This window comes from Barbus barbus (genome assembly GCF_936440315.1).
Source record: "Barbus barbus genome assembly, chromosome: 17".
Classification (NCBI taxonomy): domain Eukaryota; kingdom Metazoa; phylum Chordata; class Actinopteri; order Cypriniformes; family Cyprinidae; genus Barbus; species Barbus barbus.
The window spans coordinates 22,875,097-22,894,962 of NC_136745.1; the positions used below are offsets into that span (position 1 = coordinate 22,875,097).

At 38.4% G+C, this 19,866-nt stretch overlaps 1 protein-coding gene across 1 annotated transcript in view; it reads left to right on the forward strand.

Annotated features, from left to right (window-relative positions):
- Window positions 1–378: 378 nt before the first annotated feature.
- Window positions 379–19,866, forward strand: part of LOC306883295 (cytoplasmic FMR1-interacting protein 2-like) — a 31,920-nt gene continuing 12,432 nt past the window's right edge. The window contains exons 1-7 of the mRNA XM_079438456.1: window positions 379–542; window positions 10,480–10,629; window positions 10,726–10,815; window positions 18,425–18,502; window positions 18,935–19,036; window positions 19,337–19,518; window positions 19,629–19,725. Coding sequence (XP_079294582.1) covers window positions 10,513–10,629; window positions 10,726–10,815; window positions 18,425–18,502; window positions 18,935–19,036; window positions 19,337–19,518; window positions 19,629–19,725 — 666 coding nt within the window. The 5' untranslated portion in view covers window positions 379–542; window positions 10,480–10,512. The remainder of the gene's footprint in view (window positions 543–10,479; window positions 10,630–10,725; window positions 10,816–18,424; window positions 18,503–18,934; window positions 19,037–19,336; window positions 19,519–19,628; window positions 19,726–19,866) is intronic.

The window sequence follows — 19,866 nt, forward strand, 5'->3', positions numbered from 1 at the left end:
AAATATCCTCATAAAGGTAAAAGTGCCTCTGAAAATCAATCCCAGGAGGCATTGCCTCTTAATAAAAATGTTATCAGTGAATTCACCTTAGTATATTTCTAGATTATTTGTCTCTTTATATTCCTATAAACTTAAACCATCTTTGTTCATAGCATAATATAAATCGACCACAGAGATAGAGTGCTAAGTGGGTCAGAAGTACAGCAGTCGATGCAAATTTATGACCATGCACTCATAGAAAACGCCATAGAATTTGCACTTGGTTCATAATCATATTAAAATTAATGCACGACTTGAAGAAATGTAAAAATCGACGACGCAAACTGATGACTCACACCAGAGATGCTGTTTTAAATGGGTGCCTGTCTCTTTAAGAGCATGCACTTGCAGCCATTTTCTGCTCTTTGTGTGGGGTGGATTAGCGGATAGAGACCCAACCCAGAGCATCAATTCTACTACACCGAGCGAACGCTGTTTCTCACAGTTCCTCCCCGCTTTGCACCGACCGCCCGTTAGTTTAAAAGCGGACATGCAATTAGCAGGTAGGTAAATGTGATTATTTTCATGAATTACAGAGATGAGAGCGCTCGCTCGACGGTGCGCGAGAGATGATGGCACCAACCTGCGCGTGTAACGTTATTCCCCAACATGATGCTCAGTCATATTTTCACAACGAAAACGGCTTGGCTTTTATGTTATTTCAAGCCAACCGCCTTTATGGGGGCGTTTGGGGGCGTTTTACACTAATTTGGTGAATATGGTTCATTATGATGGAGGTGCTGATAGCATCTCTCCGCTTTATGGGTGGGGTGAGGGGGGTGCGCGTGCACGTATCTCATATGAGATATAACGCGCTTTATCTTTATTTGTTTACATTAGTTCACAGTTAGATTGCTTAACTGTCAGTGTCGTTTCATTCCATCATAAGCACATTTTGGCATGTTTTATCCATTCTCTCCGACCGCTGGGGGCTGTTGCTAGGTTATTGCCAACAGAACCGTTATTTTGACGCCTTTGATGATTAAGAAATGCTCTGTGTGACACACTTCCAGCTTTTTCCTTTAAATGCGTTGATGGGTTTTGCTTATGTTATGATTAAGAACTTATATTTTGAGTTTTAGAATTAGGTTTAGTGAACGACCAAGCTAATGTAATTTATAAATGAACATTTGCAGCCTGGAGTTCAAAATAAACGATATTGTAAGTTAATGACCAACTTATTGTACGATTTCCTGCATATTATTATACTACTAGTTATGATATAAAAATGCACGGACATAAAATACTGATATAATTGAAAATATTTTAAATAATATAATAAAAATAGGCCATTACAACTTAGACTGCTATTGGCCAACAACAAGACCAGCACTGCAACAATATTATAATAATATATTAATCTGCAATACAAGTTAATTTATGTACATCTCTTTCTCTGTGTCTGAGTGACGTTTTCATTGTCTTTCTTTATAGAGTCATAATCTAGCCATCTATCAAAGTTTTATTTGCATAAAATTAAAATTGCCCAGGGCCATTTTTACCTCAGTCTGAAGCTGTTAACCATTTTGCAAAAATAATTGATGTGATACTAGACACATGAAAGTAGTACCAGTATATTTGCCTTGGTCGGCTGTACAATATCCAGTTTATTGGTCATTGTATAAACATGTTTGTTCAAGTACTCTTGATAGAACCGTGTAACTGTAAAGTAAGAAGTTAATTGTTGTCCAAACCTTAAAGTTGTGATAAAACTGAAGTAGCAACAGATTTTTTTCTTCCAGATTGTGACATACATCCAAGTGAAACAATGGGGAAAAAAAGAAAAAAAAATGTAAGGTGGGATTTGGTTCTGTCCATTGGTTGTTGACTGCATGGACACAAATCTGAATGTGAGCTTGCAGCTGATTGTAAGAAAGGGCTTTCTTTTGAGTTTTGGCAGCTCCATTAAAATTTATGAGGTCAAAAAAATACATCTAAAAAATGAAACTCAATAACATGTATCTAGAAAATGGGGTTAATTTTCATTTCATGTTGACTTTAACTAACTTCCTGCAGAATCTGTTGTCATTCATTAAAGAATGGTCATATTATGCACAGGTTCCTTTTAAAGGAAACAAGGAACCATTAGTTTCCTGAATACTGATGAAAAACCATTCGCATTATTTTTAACTGCAAATGTAATCAGTGTTAAAATGCATGGTGTACAGCACTCATAATGAGACTGTTTCACCTGCTGTCGGAAATGATGCATGCCTAACTACATCATCAACCACATTTGCTTCATTTTTTCTCATCTCAGGAAATTACAATTGAATGATGCAATCATGAACAGTCTAGAGTATGTGGAGGGGTTTTTTCAGTGTATCCCGTCTGGACATAAGGGAGAATCTTTCAGTCAGCCATCAATTACACGTCCCACCTGCCTGTCTAGTAATTGTAGCTCAAGGCTTGCAGAGAGAGCTGGAGTATGATGTCCCACCGAGTGGTGTGACCCAAATGTGATGCTCTTTCAGCAATGGAAGCTCTTTGTGATGTCTAGACCTTATTTATGTGGCTAGACCAGTTATAGTCAAGCTTCAGTGCCTCAAGATGACTTAAAATTATTTAAAGACAAAAGCTGTGTATGTGTGTATAAACTCACATTTAAATTAATTGAAACTAAATCCTCTAGGTGTTTCTATGCATTTTATTAATATATATTTTTTTAATAGTTTCGCTAATTTCTAAAATATTTCATGTATCAGGTAGAAATTGTGAGTAAAACGTTTTTAAATATCCTTATCCTTAAAAGGATAGTTTACCCAAAAATGAAGATTCTGTCATTAATTACCCTCACGTCGTTCCAAAGCCGTAAGAGCTTAGTTCATCTTCGGAATACAAATGAAGATATTTTTGATGAAATCCGAGAACTTTCTACACAAAATGTATTCTTGTAGCTAAACAGACGCACAATGAAATAGGAGCGCAATAACTCTGACTAAAATATAAATTTTGCTGAAATATTTGTAGTTAATAAACAATAAATGTGACATATGTAGAATTTTAAACCTACAAGTAAGTGTATTTGTATGATAGCACTAACTGTAAAGTGAATGTAATGGGGTAATCAAAACAGCCTTTTTACTCAATTAGTCTGTGCTTTTTTTATTATTTTTGTTTTTATATTGCAATGTAATGTGATTCTAACCCTTTTTTAACATATATATGCCTATGGTTACATTTACTTTATTTGTTTAATCCAAATACAAAAGTGTATAAATACAGAGATATATACCGTATACCGCAAAACAGCCAAAAAATACCGAAATATGAATTTTTGCTCATATCGCCAGCCCTATGCTCGCGTAGCGTATAGGAATGTAGACAGTGCACCCCACCGTACAATGGGAATCAGCCAGTGTGGGAAAGTTTATTCTAGTTTCTCAGCATCTTTTCCCACACGCACGGTCTCTACCTCTCTCTCTCCCTGTCAGATCACTTCTTCCACTTGGAACGTGGTGGTGTCATGGAAGATTTTTTCCATGGAAGAGTCCCTTTTTGAATGACAATGATTCGGCTTTGTGGTTGTTATCAGTCTGAACATGTCTCACGCCACCTCACGTGATCCTTTTCAGCAGATTAAAATTTGCAGGAACCCCCAGGGCTCAAAGCTTTTTTTATTTTTGTTCTGATGCAGACCAGTTCTGGTTGTTAAATATGACGCAAATAGATATGATCACCTTTATGAAGTGTGTATTGATTGATTGATTGATTGATTGATTGATTTTTTAAATTAGATAATCATAAAAAGTTTTTGCATAAAAATATTTTTAAAATGACTTTACTCCAGGTAGGCTATATATAGCCTATGTGATTAGCCTATGTGTTCAATTGTGAGGCAAGTCTTCCAAATGAGTCCCTTGAGGTTCATGATGACTACAATGCTGCATAGCCTTTTAAAAACTGTCAACACTTTTTGTGCTAAATATTTAAGCAAAATGTTTATTTTATTATTGTGCTTCAATTCCATTTGGTTACTTTATATAATTACATTAAAGACTGTTGTGAAGATGTGTACGGCAAGTACAATGTGTAGTGTATAAGCTAACAGGCTAATTTGTTAGTACTTAAGCTAAATAAAACAGACATAATTGGTCATTACAATGTATTTCAAATGGCATTGTGATTTTGTAAGAATTATACTTGGGCACTAAAAAGAATGGGATCGCTTGGGGTCCTAATGGAGACCGAGGTCAAAGGAGGACCGAGGGCAAACACTTTTTCACACAGGGCCATATGGGTTTGGATTTTGTTTTCCCTTCATTAAAAAAAACCCTTCATTTAAAAACTGCATGTTGTGTTTACTTGTGTTATCTTTGATTAATATTTAAATTTGTTTGATGATCTGAAACAATAAAGTGTGACAAACATGCAAAAAAATAAAAGAAATCAGGATGGGGGCCAATACTTTTTCACACCACTGTATACACAGCAGACTTACCTCTGTTCATTGGCAGTTTTCCAGCATCCCTCCGCCACCCCTTCTCCGCACTTACAACTATTCCTGTCCTAACCTGTAGGGGGGGTACTCTGGGTTTGGGCCAAAATTCCGAGCTCGGAGCCCTCCCCTCGGACAGCACGCCAAATACGCATAAACTTTATTCTATTTATTATATAAATCTGAGTGGACGTGGGGGTGGGATCGTAACAATTTTGAAGAACTCTCTCTCTCTGCACGCTGTCGGTTGGTCCCTGTAACGGCCTTTTCCAGTTTTGAAGCTCAGCTTCTTCACTTAGACTGGAACGGTCCGGTTTGTTTAGGAGTGATTTACCGCCGTCCTCACCCTTCTCCAAACTGGCTCTGTCCCTTCCAATCTTAAAGTGGCTATGGTCACTCCACTGCTCAAGAAGCCTTCACTGGATTCTTCTGTTCTAAAAAATGTTAGGCCTATCTCTGTTTTACCCTTCATTTCTAAGGTTTTGTAGAAAATTGTGCTGGATCAACTTCAACATTTTCTGACAAGTAATTGTATTTATGAGATTTTTCAATCTGGTTTTAAGTCTGTCCACAGCACTGAGTCTGCCCTTTTGAGAGTGCTAAATGATATTTATATCACCACTGACTCTGGAGACTCTATGGTTCTCATTCTTTTAGATTTATCGGCCGCTTTTGATACTGTAGACCACTCCACACTATTATCCAAACTAGAGTCCTGGGTGGGTTTAACGTTCTAAATTGATTTCAGTCATACCAGTTGGACAGAAAGTTTATAGTGAAGCTTGGTAATTTTACCTCTTCCCCTGCACCTCTATCCTGTGGCCTTCCGCAAGGTTTTATCTTATCTCCTTCTCTATTTTCTCTCTACATGCTACCTCTGGGCTCTATTCTACGTAAACATGGTATTTAATTTCTATGCAGACGATACTCAAATCTATCTACCAATCAAAAGAGACAATTCGCAGCAATTACCTCTCTTCTGCAATGTTTAGAGGAGGTTAACTCATGGCTCGGCCAAAATGTCCTCTTCCTAAATGAAGACAAGACCGAAGTAATTGTTTTTGGTTCAAATGAGAATTCTCAGTATATACGCCCCGATTTGGACTGTTTATCTGTTTGTAGATCATCACAGGTGCGAAACCTAGGTGTTCTTGTCGACCAGCATTTAAAATTCTATAAACATATCTCTTCCGTTATCGGTTCCAGTTTCTATCAACTTCGTCTACTGTCTAAAATCAGAGACTTTCTCACTCCAAAAACTCTAGAAATGGCTGTTCATGTGTTTGTCACATCTCTGCTAGATTACTGCAATTCTTTATATTGCGGAATATCTAAATCGCAAATTGCATGTCTTCAGCTAGTCCAAAAAGCTGTGGCCAGACTTCTTCTGAAGCGTTGCAAACATGAACACATCACTCCTATTCTCAGATCTCTTCACTGGCTGCCTGTTCATCAGAGAATAGACTTCAAAATTCTACTCTTTGTGTATAAATCTTTACATAAGCTAGCTCCTGTCTACCTCTCTGAACTCCTTCATTTATACACTCCATAGAAGCCTAAGATCTTGCAATCCAGGTTTTGTTGGTAGTTCCACATGTTAGACTTAAGGCTAGTTCACACTACAGGATTTTAAGCCCGATTTGCAAGTTAACGAGCTCGCCGACAGGTCGGGCTGTAATCGGGGGGAAATCAGCGGGTGATCGGCGCTCCGCAAACAAATATTTAGTATGCCAAATATCTGGACCGGTTGGCCGATTCGACATCACGTGGTGTCAGGTGTCGTGACGAGCTACAGCCAATGAAAGAGGAAGGCATGGGTTGAGGTTGCGCGAAGAAAAACAACAGCTGCAACTTCGCTTAAAGAAAAGTTTGGCTTTTATTTTTGCACATAAGCGTCTTTCACAGGCTTTTGCCTGCTATATTTTTTATTAACCACCAATAGTTACTGTTGCCATGACCGACAAACACTCTCACACTACACATCATGTTCTCACGCAGTGAAAAATACATCTCAGAGCAAATAGGAAACTAACCACACACCGACAGAGAAGACAGATCAGGTTACTGCTGATATGAAACAAGGTCTCAGGACTCTCAGTCATTTTTAAAGAAATTCAAACAATAAATAGACCACGGAACTCACCATTTTTCAAGTTTAAGTCCACTGAAGTTAATATACTCTCCTGTCTGATTTGTGGTTAAGGCTAGAAGACAGCTGCGGCTACTGGGCATGCGCATTTACATATTTTCCAAGCCTACAATATAACGTGAAACCTATAAAAATGGTTTTAAAAAGTACATAGCGCCATAGTTTCATCACTTCAGAGTGTCGCAGTGATCGTCTTTTTGCAGTAAAGCACCCATCATAGTTTAATGAGTGGGAAGATGATATAAAGCGATGCGAGGTTAGCTGCACTGAAAACAGATGAGCGCACATGTGCATATACAGCTCCCATTCGGGGCGAAGTTCACGGGATTTTGTCCACAGAATGATAAGAGCACACGTTTCAACATTATTTTATTATTTAACTTAAGCACTGTAAGCAATGCAGCTGTCGGCCAAGATGGCGGATTGCAGCAGTGGCACATAATATATGCTTTCTGATTGGTCAGATCGCCTGTCAATCAAGCTCTTTGCGAATGGTTTATTCTCACTTGTTTTCATGACAAAACGTGGTTTAGGGACCGAATCGAGTCGTTGGGTGACAGAGTAGTTGTTAGCTCGTGTAGTGTGTAACCCCTGGTTGTACATTATTTACATAGAGTCATGTAGTCTGAACAGCACAGCGATCTGCCGACGTGTAAAGTCGTGTTGTGTGAACTTGGCTTTAAACGTAGAGGGGAGCGTGCTTTTGCGGTGGCAGGGCCACGACTTTGGAATACCCTGCCTTTAGAGATTAGAATGGCCTCTTCCCTGTCTGTTTTTAAGTCCCTGCTAAAAACCTACTTGTTTTCCTTGGTGTATTGATTGCTGTTTTACTGTAATTTCAAAATGGGTTGTTCTTTTTATCTGGCTTGTTTTCTGTGTATGTTTCTATAATTTTCTCTCCTGTAAAGTACTTTGGTCAGTCGAGTGGCAGTTGTAAATGTGCTATACAAATAAAATGAACTTAAACTTGAACTATATGTAAGTGTGAACTCGTGAAATGCTGAAAGGAAACCCCACCCATTTTTACAGGAGCATAGATGAATCTGTATTGTCAGAGTGCTGTTGAGCATATCAGCAGGCATTTGTTAGTGACCTGTACAAGAAAAATGGCAAGTGACATATTAACAATGGGCAGTTCCATTAGGAGCTGTTTCTTGTAGCTTTCACCACATACTAACTCAGTAACATCACTTTGACTGATTTGACTTGGCATACATCCCTGGACTAGATTGTGCTTGTGAAGATCAGATGTTGCCCCTTCTGTGGCCTTCAGCATTGTGATCAAGCGTTGTTTCCACCCTGACATACTGTGAGAGATCTGAGACCTGAATCATTCTGTCATGTGATTCTGCTGTGACCTCCAACCACCTGAAACTAACATAGGGTTCAACCCACCAAACCTTTTGAAAGTGCAGTTTAAAGTTGATGATGTGTGTAATTGTGATGTTAAAATACTTTTATCCCAGCTGACAACAAGTAAGCCTTTTATTATCCCCCACAAGTAAGCCTTTTATTATTTCGCCTAAAATCAGTTGGAAACGTCATTATTTTTCAAATTGCATTTGACGGCGATTGTAGAGCCTGCAGACATTTGTAAATTATTTTTTGGTAATTTTGCTATTTGCTATTTTTGGTCATTTTGTTTGCACAGTGAGTAGACTTTAATCTGAGTGTTGTTGCTATGATGTGTCATCATTTTTCTCTCTTACTGTATGCTGTTCACACTTCATAAATTCCACTTAGTTCCTGTTTGTTACTGTTACTCATAAGAGAGCCCTTGTTCCATATAGGCTCCATATTTAATCCCATGGTGACCACAGGCCATCTTTATTCCTGCATGCGCCATGTTTAATGGTCAAACTAACACCATGTTTCACTGTTGCTCTGTCAAGCTTTGATGAAGGTAAAGATTGAAAATCAGCCTCCTTCTTGGATAGATGGCTGACAGGCCACTTCTTATCATCTGTTCCAGGACAAATGAATCATGTGTTTATTATGCATAAACATCCTAATACCTTTTTTTTTATTATTATTGGCACGGTGGCATAACAGATATTATGGGCATGTGGGCAGCCTAAGTTTGAATCTTTTGACAGTTTTGCCTAAGATTGTCCTATGCATTCTGCACAGGAGCAATTGAAGTACCGTCTAATTCAAAGCATTGTTTTTGTGAGGCAAAAGTTAAGTCAGCCTTGGGTCTAAAATAGAGAATGCAGGGGTCTTGAGATGCATTTGTAAAAGTTGTAAAAACTATTTGTATCTTGACACAGCATTTCAGAAATGTGTCATTCATGGTATTGGGTACTAAAAAAAAAGAGAGAGATGCAACCGTAAACAAAAAAACAGAAATCATGATTTCTAAAGCCACTTTTTTAATATCTGTTGAATGATACTCTTCTATATAATATAGTGATTTAATTAATTTCATATGGGTTTTTTTTAGGTTTTGTTATATTATATTATGTTACACTGAAGTGATTTTAAACTGTTCACATGCAATGAACAATAAAAGAGAGCTCAATTCGTTATTCGTAGCTTATTGCGCATGTACAGGCAAATTCATAATTAAAAAAAAAAAAATAGACAAATTTTGGCTTATTCACGTAAACACATTAGGCTGATACACAGGGCAACTTTTTTGAGCAATGTTGTTTGGACATTTTCCCACTGGGAACTTGTAACACATTTCTGTCTGGATGCTTTAGATTGGTCGTCGGCCCTGTGTCTCACCTACCCATTGACAGCAACATTAACTAAAGTTGCCCCGTGTATCATCAGCTTTAGGTTATGTCTTAAAGGTGACATTTCATGAAAATCTGACTTTTTCTGTGTTTAAGTGCTGTAATGGGGTCTAATATAATATATAGATCTAATATAAACATGCAATTTCTTTCCCAGCTGTTTACCTTCCCAAACATAACTCGTGTGTTTTTTACATAAACTTGTGTGTATTTGACAGTTTAAGCGCAATAAAACATAAAAGAGAGCTTAGTTTAATTCTCACTTGACGTGTGACAGCCACTTCAGAAGCGTGCACTCAGAAAACTCTATATATCAGAAGTTAAAACTAATATGGTTTAAAACGCATGATTTCAGCGGGATAGACATGATAATCAGAACCAAACAGATGTTTTTTAGTACAGTATCTGAGATGCAAGTTGTAAAGGCACTGCCCTATTCTGGAAAAGGGGGTGGGGAGCAGGAGCTCATTTGCATTTAAAGAGACATGGATGAAAACAGCGTGTTTGTGCTTCCACTCAAAATAGGCACTTTCAAATGATATAATAAGTGATCTGTGGGGTATTTTGAGCTGAAACCTCACAGACACATTCTGGGGACACCTGAGACCTATATTACATATTGTTAAAGGGGGTCTCCTCTAAGACACGTGATGTTTAAATTGCTGTAGAGGATTATGAAATTTTAGTGGTATCTAAAATTTTAAACCTTAAATATGGTGATTTATATATTGTTATCGTGAACTAAAATAACTCATCTCAGGATTTGGTTCATATCACCCTTCTTTATATTATTTTAAATATTAATTTGATTTATTGACAGAATCTGTCGCCCTAATTACTAATTTTTTTAATAAATCAGTACGTTTCTTAAGTAATAAAATTAAAAGTTTCATTAATTCTTTTTCTTGGAATTTGCTGGCAGCCACATCAGTACTTGTGTTTGGAGACTAATTGAATTCCTCTAGTGAAACAGAGTGAAAGACTTTAACTAGAGAGATTTCTTCAAGGTCATGACTTTTTTTTTTTTCTGTTTCATAGTCGGTTTCACTTAAAAATGGAGTTGAGTATCCTTGTCTGACGGTGTTGAAGCTCATTGTCCATGCTTGTTTCAGATTGGGCTGTTTTGTGAGTGAACCCGTGTCGCCATGACAACCCACGTGACCCTGGAGGATGCGCTGTCCAATGTGGACCTGCTGGAGGAGCTTCCCCTCCCAGACCAGCAGCCATGCATCGAACCCCCACCGTCCTCCATCATGTACCAGGTACATTTACACAAATGCATTTTGTTATATTTGTGTTGGATGTAGAGTTCACAGTAAATTTGGACATAACTAGACTGACCTTCTGTCTGTTACTAGGCAAACTTTGACACCAACTTCGAGGACAGAAATGCGTTTGTCACTGGTATTGCCCGCTACATTGAACAGGCCACTGTGCACTCCAGCATGGTGAGTAGAAGGAGGACTTTGTGAAACAGCACATTAGAATTGCTAGTCATGTGACCAGAGCAGCAATAACGAAAGGATGTTGCATTATAACAAAGCTGCTCTTTATGGTTCTTTCTGAAATCTTTATCAGAAGGGCACTGAGAAGCAGAAACAGTCATTCAGTTTATCTGATGTAGGCTTTTCTTTGTTACAGCAAAATTTAAATCAGCCCAGAGCAGTGCAGTTCCCTTCCCAAAGCTTTTACTTACAAAAAAAAAAAAATTACCATGACATTACATATTGTGAGGTACTTTGATAAAACCATGTTCTTTTAACATAAACTGGTAGTGTCATGGTGTTCTGTGAAGGACCTTGAAGTAACAGTTTGTGGTTAGTAAGTTTTTTTTTTTTTTTTTTTTTTTTTTTTTTTGTCTTTGTTAATATACAACCTAGTTTTTAATCTATTGATTCATGTTCATGGACACGAATTTCCCTTCTTTTTTCATGTCACTCAGCACGACTTTGAGTGTAATGTATTTCAATAGGGATTGTCTCGGTGCAGGGTACCCCTTCAGTGTTTAAATCTTTGCATTTGTAAATCTAGAAATTATTTTATATTTATTATTTTGGAGCACCTAATACCACTCTTTACTAGAGCCCTGCATTCCGACTTTTTTACGCCCCTAGGGCCAGGCTTCGGGCCAATTTTCACATCATAGTTTAGACGTGGGCCAGGTCTCGGGCCTGTTTTAGGCTTCTTATTATTTTTAAAATTTAGACAACCATCAATTAGTGATGAAAAAAAATTGCCGCGCTGGTGGAAACAACACGAGACAGTGTTACTGCGACTGTTAAAGTCCCCCTGTGGTGAAAATCAAGTTTTTTATGTTGTTTGTCTATGTGGCCAATGTAACCATGTGCCAATCCATTAATCAACACCATTGCTGAGTATTTTCTACTTAAAACTGTAGTTTCCCAATGGCACTCACAGAAATGCGGCTTGAAACAGCCCTCGGGTTGCTACGCCACAAACCAATAACCAATCACATCAAGGGATCGATTCCTGTCACTAGCATGCAAAATATACCAATACCAGCACAAAACCAAACATAAATTAGAGCAAAAAACCCATGAAGCCGTGGTTTAATGTGAATTTAGAACTGCTAACTTGCATTATAACCCGCGGCAACAGTGTAAAAGTAGCCCGGAGTCAGGCCCACCTTTTCCCGCATCGGCGTCTGCACTTCACACGCATTGCTCGTGGGCGCAAATTAGAATCACAAACGGCTGCTTTCAGTCTTAAAGGCATTTTGAGGACACAACATCAAGTAAATAACTTTAACGAAGATTACAGTATTCACTGTAGTTGTCCGCTAGTAAAAACATAGTTTTATATGTCATTATCCGTGTATGCCGTTGTTTTGCGTTTACTACAGTTCAGTGGATCAGGAGGCGACTGAGTGGAGGCGGGGATAATTTGCATATTCATAGATCAGCGTATAGTAAATGAGGCAAGGGTGTAGAGTTACATTCAAGCTATTTTAAGGCATGAGAAAATTATTTTCACAAGAAATTTTAATGTTTTTGTCATTTTGATGATCAAAGATAAGTTTTAAGGGATAAAATATTTGACTAAATATTCAGTATTCATTTATTCCAACCCAGTCTCACTGCATTTTTAAATTACATTTTTAAATACATTCAAATAGAAAACAGTTCTTTTAAATTATAAGAATATTTCACATTATTACTGTTTTTACTGTATTTTTAATCAAATATATGCAGCCTTGATTAGCAAAAAGCAAATAAATACCATGATATATGAATGATACAGTGGCAAAGAATGAGTACCAGTAGTAGTTATCTGGTTCTGTCATGTTATTGGAACAGTGCTGTTTTTTCTTAGGTTTTGGGACTTTTAGACTTTCAGAAGAATTGGAATAGTTATGGATTTAATGAATCCACTTATCAACTATTAAACGGTTTACTACAACAAACTTTCCTATTCCAAATCCTTTTTGACTATGACACATGAGCACTTAAAATTGTATGTCAAGTCAGTCTAAATTTTAACTTGGCTTTCATTATCCCAAACATGGATTGCTATGTGTGAATTTCTGAAATGAACATCCATTTGTCAGAACATCTCCAACCATATCAACAGATTTGCAACAGTAATGACTATTTAAGGGTCAGGCACGTGAAAGCTGGGCAAGATGTTTCGTGCTATATCAAAACCCCATCAGTTTCAATTCTGTTTTAGCAGAGGCGTGAGGCAGAGAGCTCAGGACAAACACCTTTTCACAAAGACACCCTTGTTTATGATTGTTTTGTACAGTTCTGTGGGGGTTTGTGCTGGATAGAAATGGTATTGAAGGAGCTACTCCACCTCTTCCTCTCAGCTCAGTGGCTCGTGGATGTGCATGGACTGCCAAACAGGAGTGCACATTACTCAGTAAATAGAGAAGTCCTCAAGAACTGGAGGTCCTGTTTGCTTCAGCTACCTTCTGCTAAAGCTCTAATGAGCGCAAATGTGGACTTTGTATGCTATACATAAGTGGCTGGATGAATGGTGTGGTCTCACTAAACTTGGATTTAGGAGTAATTACAGTGTTTGCAAGGTGAACTGTGTAGGCCTGTACTTTCCTCATACTTTCTTATCTCACTTTTATACATTTAAATCAACTTAACATACAGACTCCATTCAGATGTTTTGTAGATAATTAATTAGTAAGGTCGACAAGTCCAATGCTTTCAGTGATGAACAAAGGACCACAAGGGGTGTCTGGGGAAAAATTCTGAGAAAAGAATTATAAAAAAATTAACTATTTAAATAAGTTAAATTACCAAGTGTACATTTTTATTTCACATTTTATTACTTATTACCATATTAAAATTCCATACTACTTTCTATATGCTAAATTTGAAATGAATCACAATGTTTCCTCCCAAAAAATTCATTAATTCACAAGTACGCGTCAGAAATGTATCGTCCCTTACCATAATCTCGAGCTTCAGTTTTCAAGTTAGTTTTATCAGTTCAAGCCCAAAAGGGGAACAGAGTCGCGTGACAGACTGTACACTCCTCTGTGATGTGATCTTGTTCCCCTCACACACACACACACACACACACACACACACACGACGCGTTAAGTGCAAAACAGTCAATTGCAAATACTTGAACTAATAACAAAACATACTTACAGTTGCTGATTCAGAAGTGACAGATTGTCATAGCAAAGTCGGAATTTACCCTGATCGGCGCGCATTATTCGCCAGCGTTTTTCAATGCGTTTTTTGTGTTCACACCCAAGTGATTTTCGCTGACGATGATCTGACCCCATCCAACCTGAAAAAGCTTGAGACGGGAAGATTTTTGCTGACGATGAGCCGAGTGAACGTGCAAGTTCATTCCCTGACATTAGATGGCGCTTAATGTAAAACAGAAATACCCCGGTACACAAGGTGGCGCTGCGCAACTTTACGCTTCTGACACTCGCTTGTCACTCAGAAGAAGAGAGCAAGTATTTATGCGCTTGTCAAAATCATACAAAGAAAACATGGATATTTCAAGCACCAGTAGCTTTTTGTAGTCGCTGCTGCGTTTGTCATAAAGTTCTTTGTGTTCAGACACCAATGAGACCAGCAGCTCTACTTTCATCTTGCCTTGCATCTTCTTCGTCTTCTTATTTCTTCCCGGCAGTGTAGACGCTACTTGGCGTATATCTTCTTCGTCGTTACGTATGTGTGCTCGGCAAGACCGTTTTGTGTTTGAGCGCCCCCAAGTTGTGTTCTACTGTAACATCAGCAGCTCCAGACACGTGAGCAAAAGCACCAATCTCATTGGTCGGATAGTTTTTGACGCGGCGCGTCAAACCAAAAAAACTAACCTTTTTTTAATAAAAAAAAATTACGCTTTTACGTGTGCCGTTTTTCGCGTCGGTGTGTACACTCACATTGGCGCCCTTTGTTTAGTCACGAGGCGTTAAACGTCGCCGAATATCACGTGCGAAATTCGTCCCGGTGTGAACAGGCCTTAAGCATCATGTTTGAAGGGAACCAGCTCTGCTCATCACCTGCAGAGTACCATCCCAAAAGTAAAGTGTGCTGGTAGCAGTGGCAGGGACTGAGGGACTCGTCAGAGTAGAAGAAAAGCTCAGTGCACCAAAATATAGAGAGAGCCTTAATGAAAACCCAGTTCAGAGCATTCAGAACCTCAGACTGGGCAGAAGGTTTACCTTTCAACAGGACAGTGACCCTAAACACACAGCAAGAGTGGTTTATACACAACGTTGTGAATGTCCTTGAGTGGCCCAGCCACAGCCTGAGATTGAACCCTATCAAATATTTCTGGAGAAACCTGAAAATGTGCATCTGACCCCATCCAACCTGAAAAAGCTTGAGACGTGAAGAGGTGAGGAAAAGAATGGCAGATAATTGCCAAATGTTGATGCGCAAAGCTTTCCTGTAGCTCAAATAGTAGAGCATGGGGCTAGCAACGCCAAGGTCATGGGTTCGATTCCCAGGGAAAGTGTAAATGCAATGTAAGTCGCTTTGGATAAAAGCGTCTGCTAAATGCGTAAATGTAAAGCTACTTCAGCTAAATATTTAGTTAAGGGTACGAATACTTATGCAATGTACTTATTTGAGATTTTTTTTTGTTTAATAAATTTACGAAGTTGTGACTTCTGTTTTTGCTTTGTTAATATGGTGTATGGAGTGTAGATTGTGGGGAAAAAAGTAATTTAAAGCAGTTTAACATGAGGCAGCAACATAAGAAAATATGAAAAAAATTAAGGGGTATGAATACATTTGCAAGGCACTGTACGTGTGTGTATGTGTATATATGTATGTGTGTATGTGTATGTGTGTGTATATATATATATATATATATATATATATATATATATATATATATATATATATATATATATATATATATATATATATATATATATATATATATATGTATATAAATGTATATGTGTATATATACAGTGCCCTCCAAAAGTATTGGAACAGTAAGGCCAATTCTTTTATTTTTGCAGTAGACTGTAGACATTTGGGTTTGACATCAAAAGATGAATATGAGATGAGAGATTTTTCATGTTACCAAAAGTATTGAAACATGTGACTGACAGGTGTGTTTTGTTGCCCTGGTGTGTCCTATTAATTGATTATTCAAACAATAAATAGCACTGAATGTCTGCGCTCAGTTTCAGATCCGTGCAGACTGCATTTATAGATGTGTAACCAACATGAAAACCAGAGAGGTGTCTATGGGTGAAAAACGAGCAATTGTGAAGCTGAGAGAAGATTAAAAATCAATCAAACCATTGCACAAACACTGGCAATAGCAAGTACAACCATTTGGAATCTCCTGAGGAAGAAAGAAACCACTGGTGTACTAAGTAACACACCTCAAACGGGTAGAACAAGGAAAACATCTGCAGTTGATGACAGAAACATTGTGACCGCTGTAAAGAAAGACCCTAAAACAACTGTTAGTGACATCAACAACAACCTCCAGAGGGCAGGAGTGAAGGTATCACAATCTACTGTTCGCTGAAGACTTCATGAACATAAGTACAGAGGCTACACCAGAAGATGCAAACCACTCATTAGCAAGACGAATAGGAGACAAGCCTCAAAAATTCTGGGACAAGGTTTTATGGACTGATTTTATTGACCAAAGTGATGGAAAGGCTCAAGTTTGGAGAAAGAGGATCTGCTCATGATCCCAAACATACAAGCTCATTTGAAACACAGTGTACACAGGTGTACATTATGAAGTGAAGTGAAGTGAAGTGACATTCAGCCAAGTATGGTGACCCATACTCGGAATTCGTGCTCTGCATTTAACCCATCCAACGTGCACACACACAGCAGTGAACACACACACACACCGTGAACACACACCCGGAGCAGTGGGCAGCCATTTATGCTGCGGCGCCCGGGAGCAGTTTGGGGTTCGGTGCCTTGCTCAAAGGCACCTCAGTCATGGTATTGAGGGTGGAGAGAGCGCTGGACATTCACTGCCGGCCCGAGACTCGAACCCGCAACCTTTGGATTACGAGTCCGACTCTCTAACCATTAGGCCACGACTTCCCCTTATAGTACACATTACACAAGTAATGTAATGTCTTGGGCTTTCATCGCTTCTTCTGGGACAGGCTCATTAATCTTCATTAATGATGTAACACATTATGGCAGCAGCCAAATTAACTCAGAAGTCTACAGAAATATTTTGTCTGACAATTTACAGAAAGATGCAACCAAACTAATTGGGAGATCCTTCATCATGCAGCAAGATAATAACCCAAAACATAGTGCCAAAACAACAAAGGAGTTCATCAGGGGCAAGAAGTGGAAGGTTTTAGACTGGCCAAGTCAGTCTCCACACTTAAACCCTGTAGAGTATGCATGCGAGCATGCGTCTGTCTAATAGTACACTGTGTGTACTGAGTATATGTATGTGTATATTACACATTGTCATCTGTATAAGTCTGTACGTATGTATGGTAATGTCTATATGTAAATTGTTTCTGCACTGTCTGGAGCACGCTCTCAAGAATTTCACTCACGAAGGCACATGTGCTGTGGTGATGTGACAATAAAAGTGATTTGATTTGATTGATTTGATTTTACCTGCTAAAGAAGAGACTGAAGGGAGTAACCCCCCAAAACTGAAAGAGGCTGTGGTGAAAGCCTGGAAAAGCATCACAAAAGAAGAATGCAAAAGTTTGGTGATGTCAATGGGTCACAGGCTTGATGCAGTTATTAAAAACAAAGGATTTGCAGCTAAATATTAAGTCTGTTCCAATACTTTTGGTAACATGAAAAATGGGTGGGTTCAAACAAAAGGTGCTATCTTCTAAGTTGTGTATCAGATCCAGATGAAAATACCTTTAAATAAAAGGTGAAATGTCTTTTGATGTCAAACCCAAATGTTTTCAGTCTACAGCTAAAATAAAGGAATTGGCCTTACTGTTCCAATACTTTTGGAGGGCACTGTATATATCCAGCTGTTTCTGAAAAATACAAACTTGTATGATCAGGATCAGCTAAAGCTGCAACAAGCATAACCATTCAGGGCTTCTTCAAGACTGTTGTTGACTAGTTGTTTAGGCAAACCACTGACTAGTTTTGTGAATATTTAGTTTGCAAAGCCCTTATTATACTTGCTGAATGCTACTGAATTGTGATTGGCAGAAATCCAGGTTACATGATTTATTAATGGAAAGTAGAGCATAATTAGGGACTCTTAAACCCAGTCTAGCATAAAATGTATGCAGCACGACATGACAAAACTGAATTGCTGCCACTCTAATCAGCGGAAAGGTCTAGACTGCTAGGGCTCTGGTGATTCTTGGTTTGGCGTCTCTGTCTATAAACTTTATATACCATCATTTGCTGCCTTGCAAGTGCTGATAATTCCTGTTAGAATCCCAGATCTAGTTATACTATGTAGCAATAATGGTCACTTCCAGCAAAAAAGTGCCTGATGCATCGTTGTTTCTAAGCATGAGGTCAAAACATTTTTTTACCACATTTACACAGAATTCACAGGAGATTATATGACTGGTTGTTGTTCATTTTCCTCTTTTTCAAACTGTGTTTTTCTTCTCAGAATGAAATGCTGGAGGAGGGACACGAGTATGCCGTCATGCTGTACACCTGGAGGAGCTGCTCCAGAGCCATTCCTCAGGTACACAGACACACACGTGACATCCAATGCAGTAACAGTGCTCCGATGTGAGGTGTATTCTTAAATGCATGCACGATTTGGCCTACTGGCCCACATACAATTTTACTATCAGGTGTGTCATGGTGCAGAAGAGGAACTCAATAAGAATGGGCTAGAGTATCATCTATCGAGTTTTATTGAAGTTTGTGAATGTTGCTGCCAACATTCAAAACACTATGTGTGAAGCCTTGTCTTTGTCTTGTCTTGTTTTATATGATATGCTCTCTGTCTGAAGAGAATCTGAACCCTTTTTCGATTGTTTTCGAAGTGTGATCTAAAAGATCTGATTGAAATAACCCAGTTCAACAACATGATTGCCCTGCACTCACTGCAGGGAAATGGCTCATTATTTATAATCTGAGTTCTGAATCCTGCCCCTCTTGTGCATATCAGGTGAAGTGCAACGAGCAGCCAAACCGAGTGGAGATCTATGAGAAGACTGTGGAGGTGCTGGAACCTGAGGTCACCAAGCTCATGAAATTCATGTACTTCCAGGTGAGAGAGGAATAAATCTCTTTGAACTCTATTCACTACTTATTAATCCTCAAATGTCATGATTATTCATCAAACAACAACTCTGATAAGACAGAGGGAGAACCACTCGTTATTTATTTGTCTTTATTTTTATTCATTTTTAAGAAAATAACAAATGCTTGAAGGCAACATTCCATTTAATTTCTTAATATTTATATTAAAAGTAGCAGAGCATAGTATTTGCTGTGCTTTCAAAACTGGTAGTGAGAGTTGTGACATTTAGCTAGTACATGGCTTTAACATTGATGTCCCTCTTCCTAGCGCAAGGCCACTGAGCGTTTCTGCAGCGAGGTAAAGCGACTATGTCATGCTGAGCGCAGGAAGGACTTTGTGTCCGAGGCGTACCTCCTCACTTTAGGAAAGTTCATTAACATGTTTGCTGTGCTGGACGAACTGAAGAACATGAAGTGCAGTGTTAAAAATGACCACTCTGCTTACAAGAGGTATAATGGTCATGGTTAAATTTTAAAAGAGTCATTAAAACATTGTGACATACGCACATATATGCAATATTTAAAAAAAGTTCCATATTTCTTCTGTTTCTTCTTTACAGAGCAGCTCAATTCCTGAGAAAGATGGCTGACCCACAGTCCATCCAGGAGTCCCAAAACCTCTCTATGTTTTTAGCCAATCACAACAGAATTACACAGGTATGTTTAACTTCAAATATGGTCATGTTTCTGTTAAAGGAACCATAAAAGTGGTCCATATAGCTTCTGTAACTATACGTTAGGCTTGTGTGAAGAACAAGTAATTTTTCAGTCTTGTCTTCCCCCAAAGCTTCTCTGTTC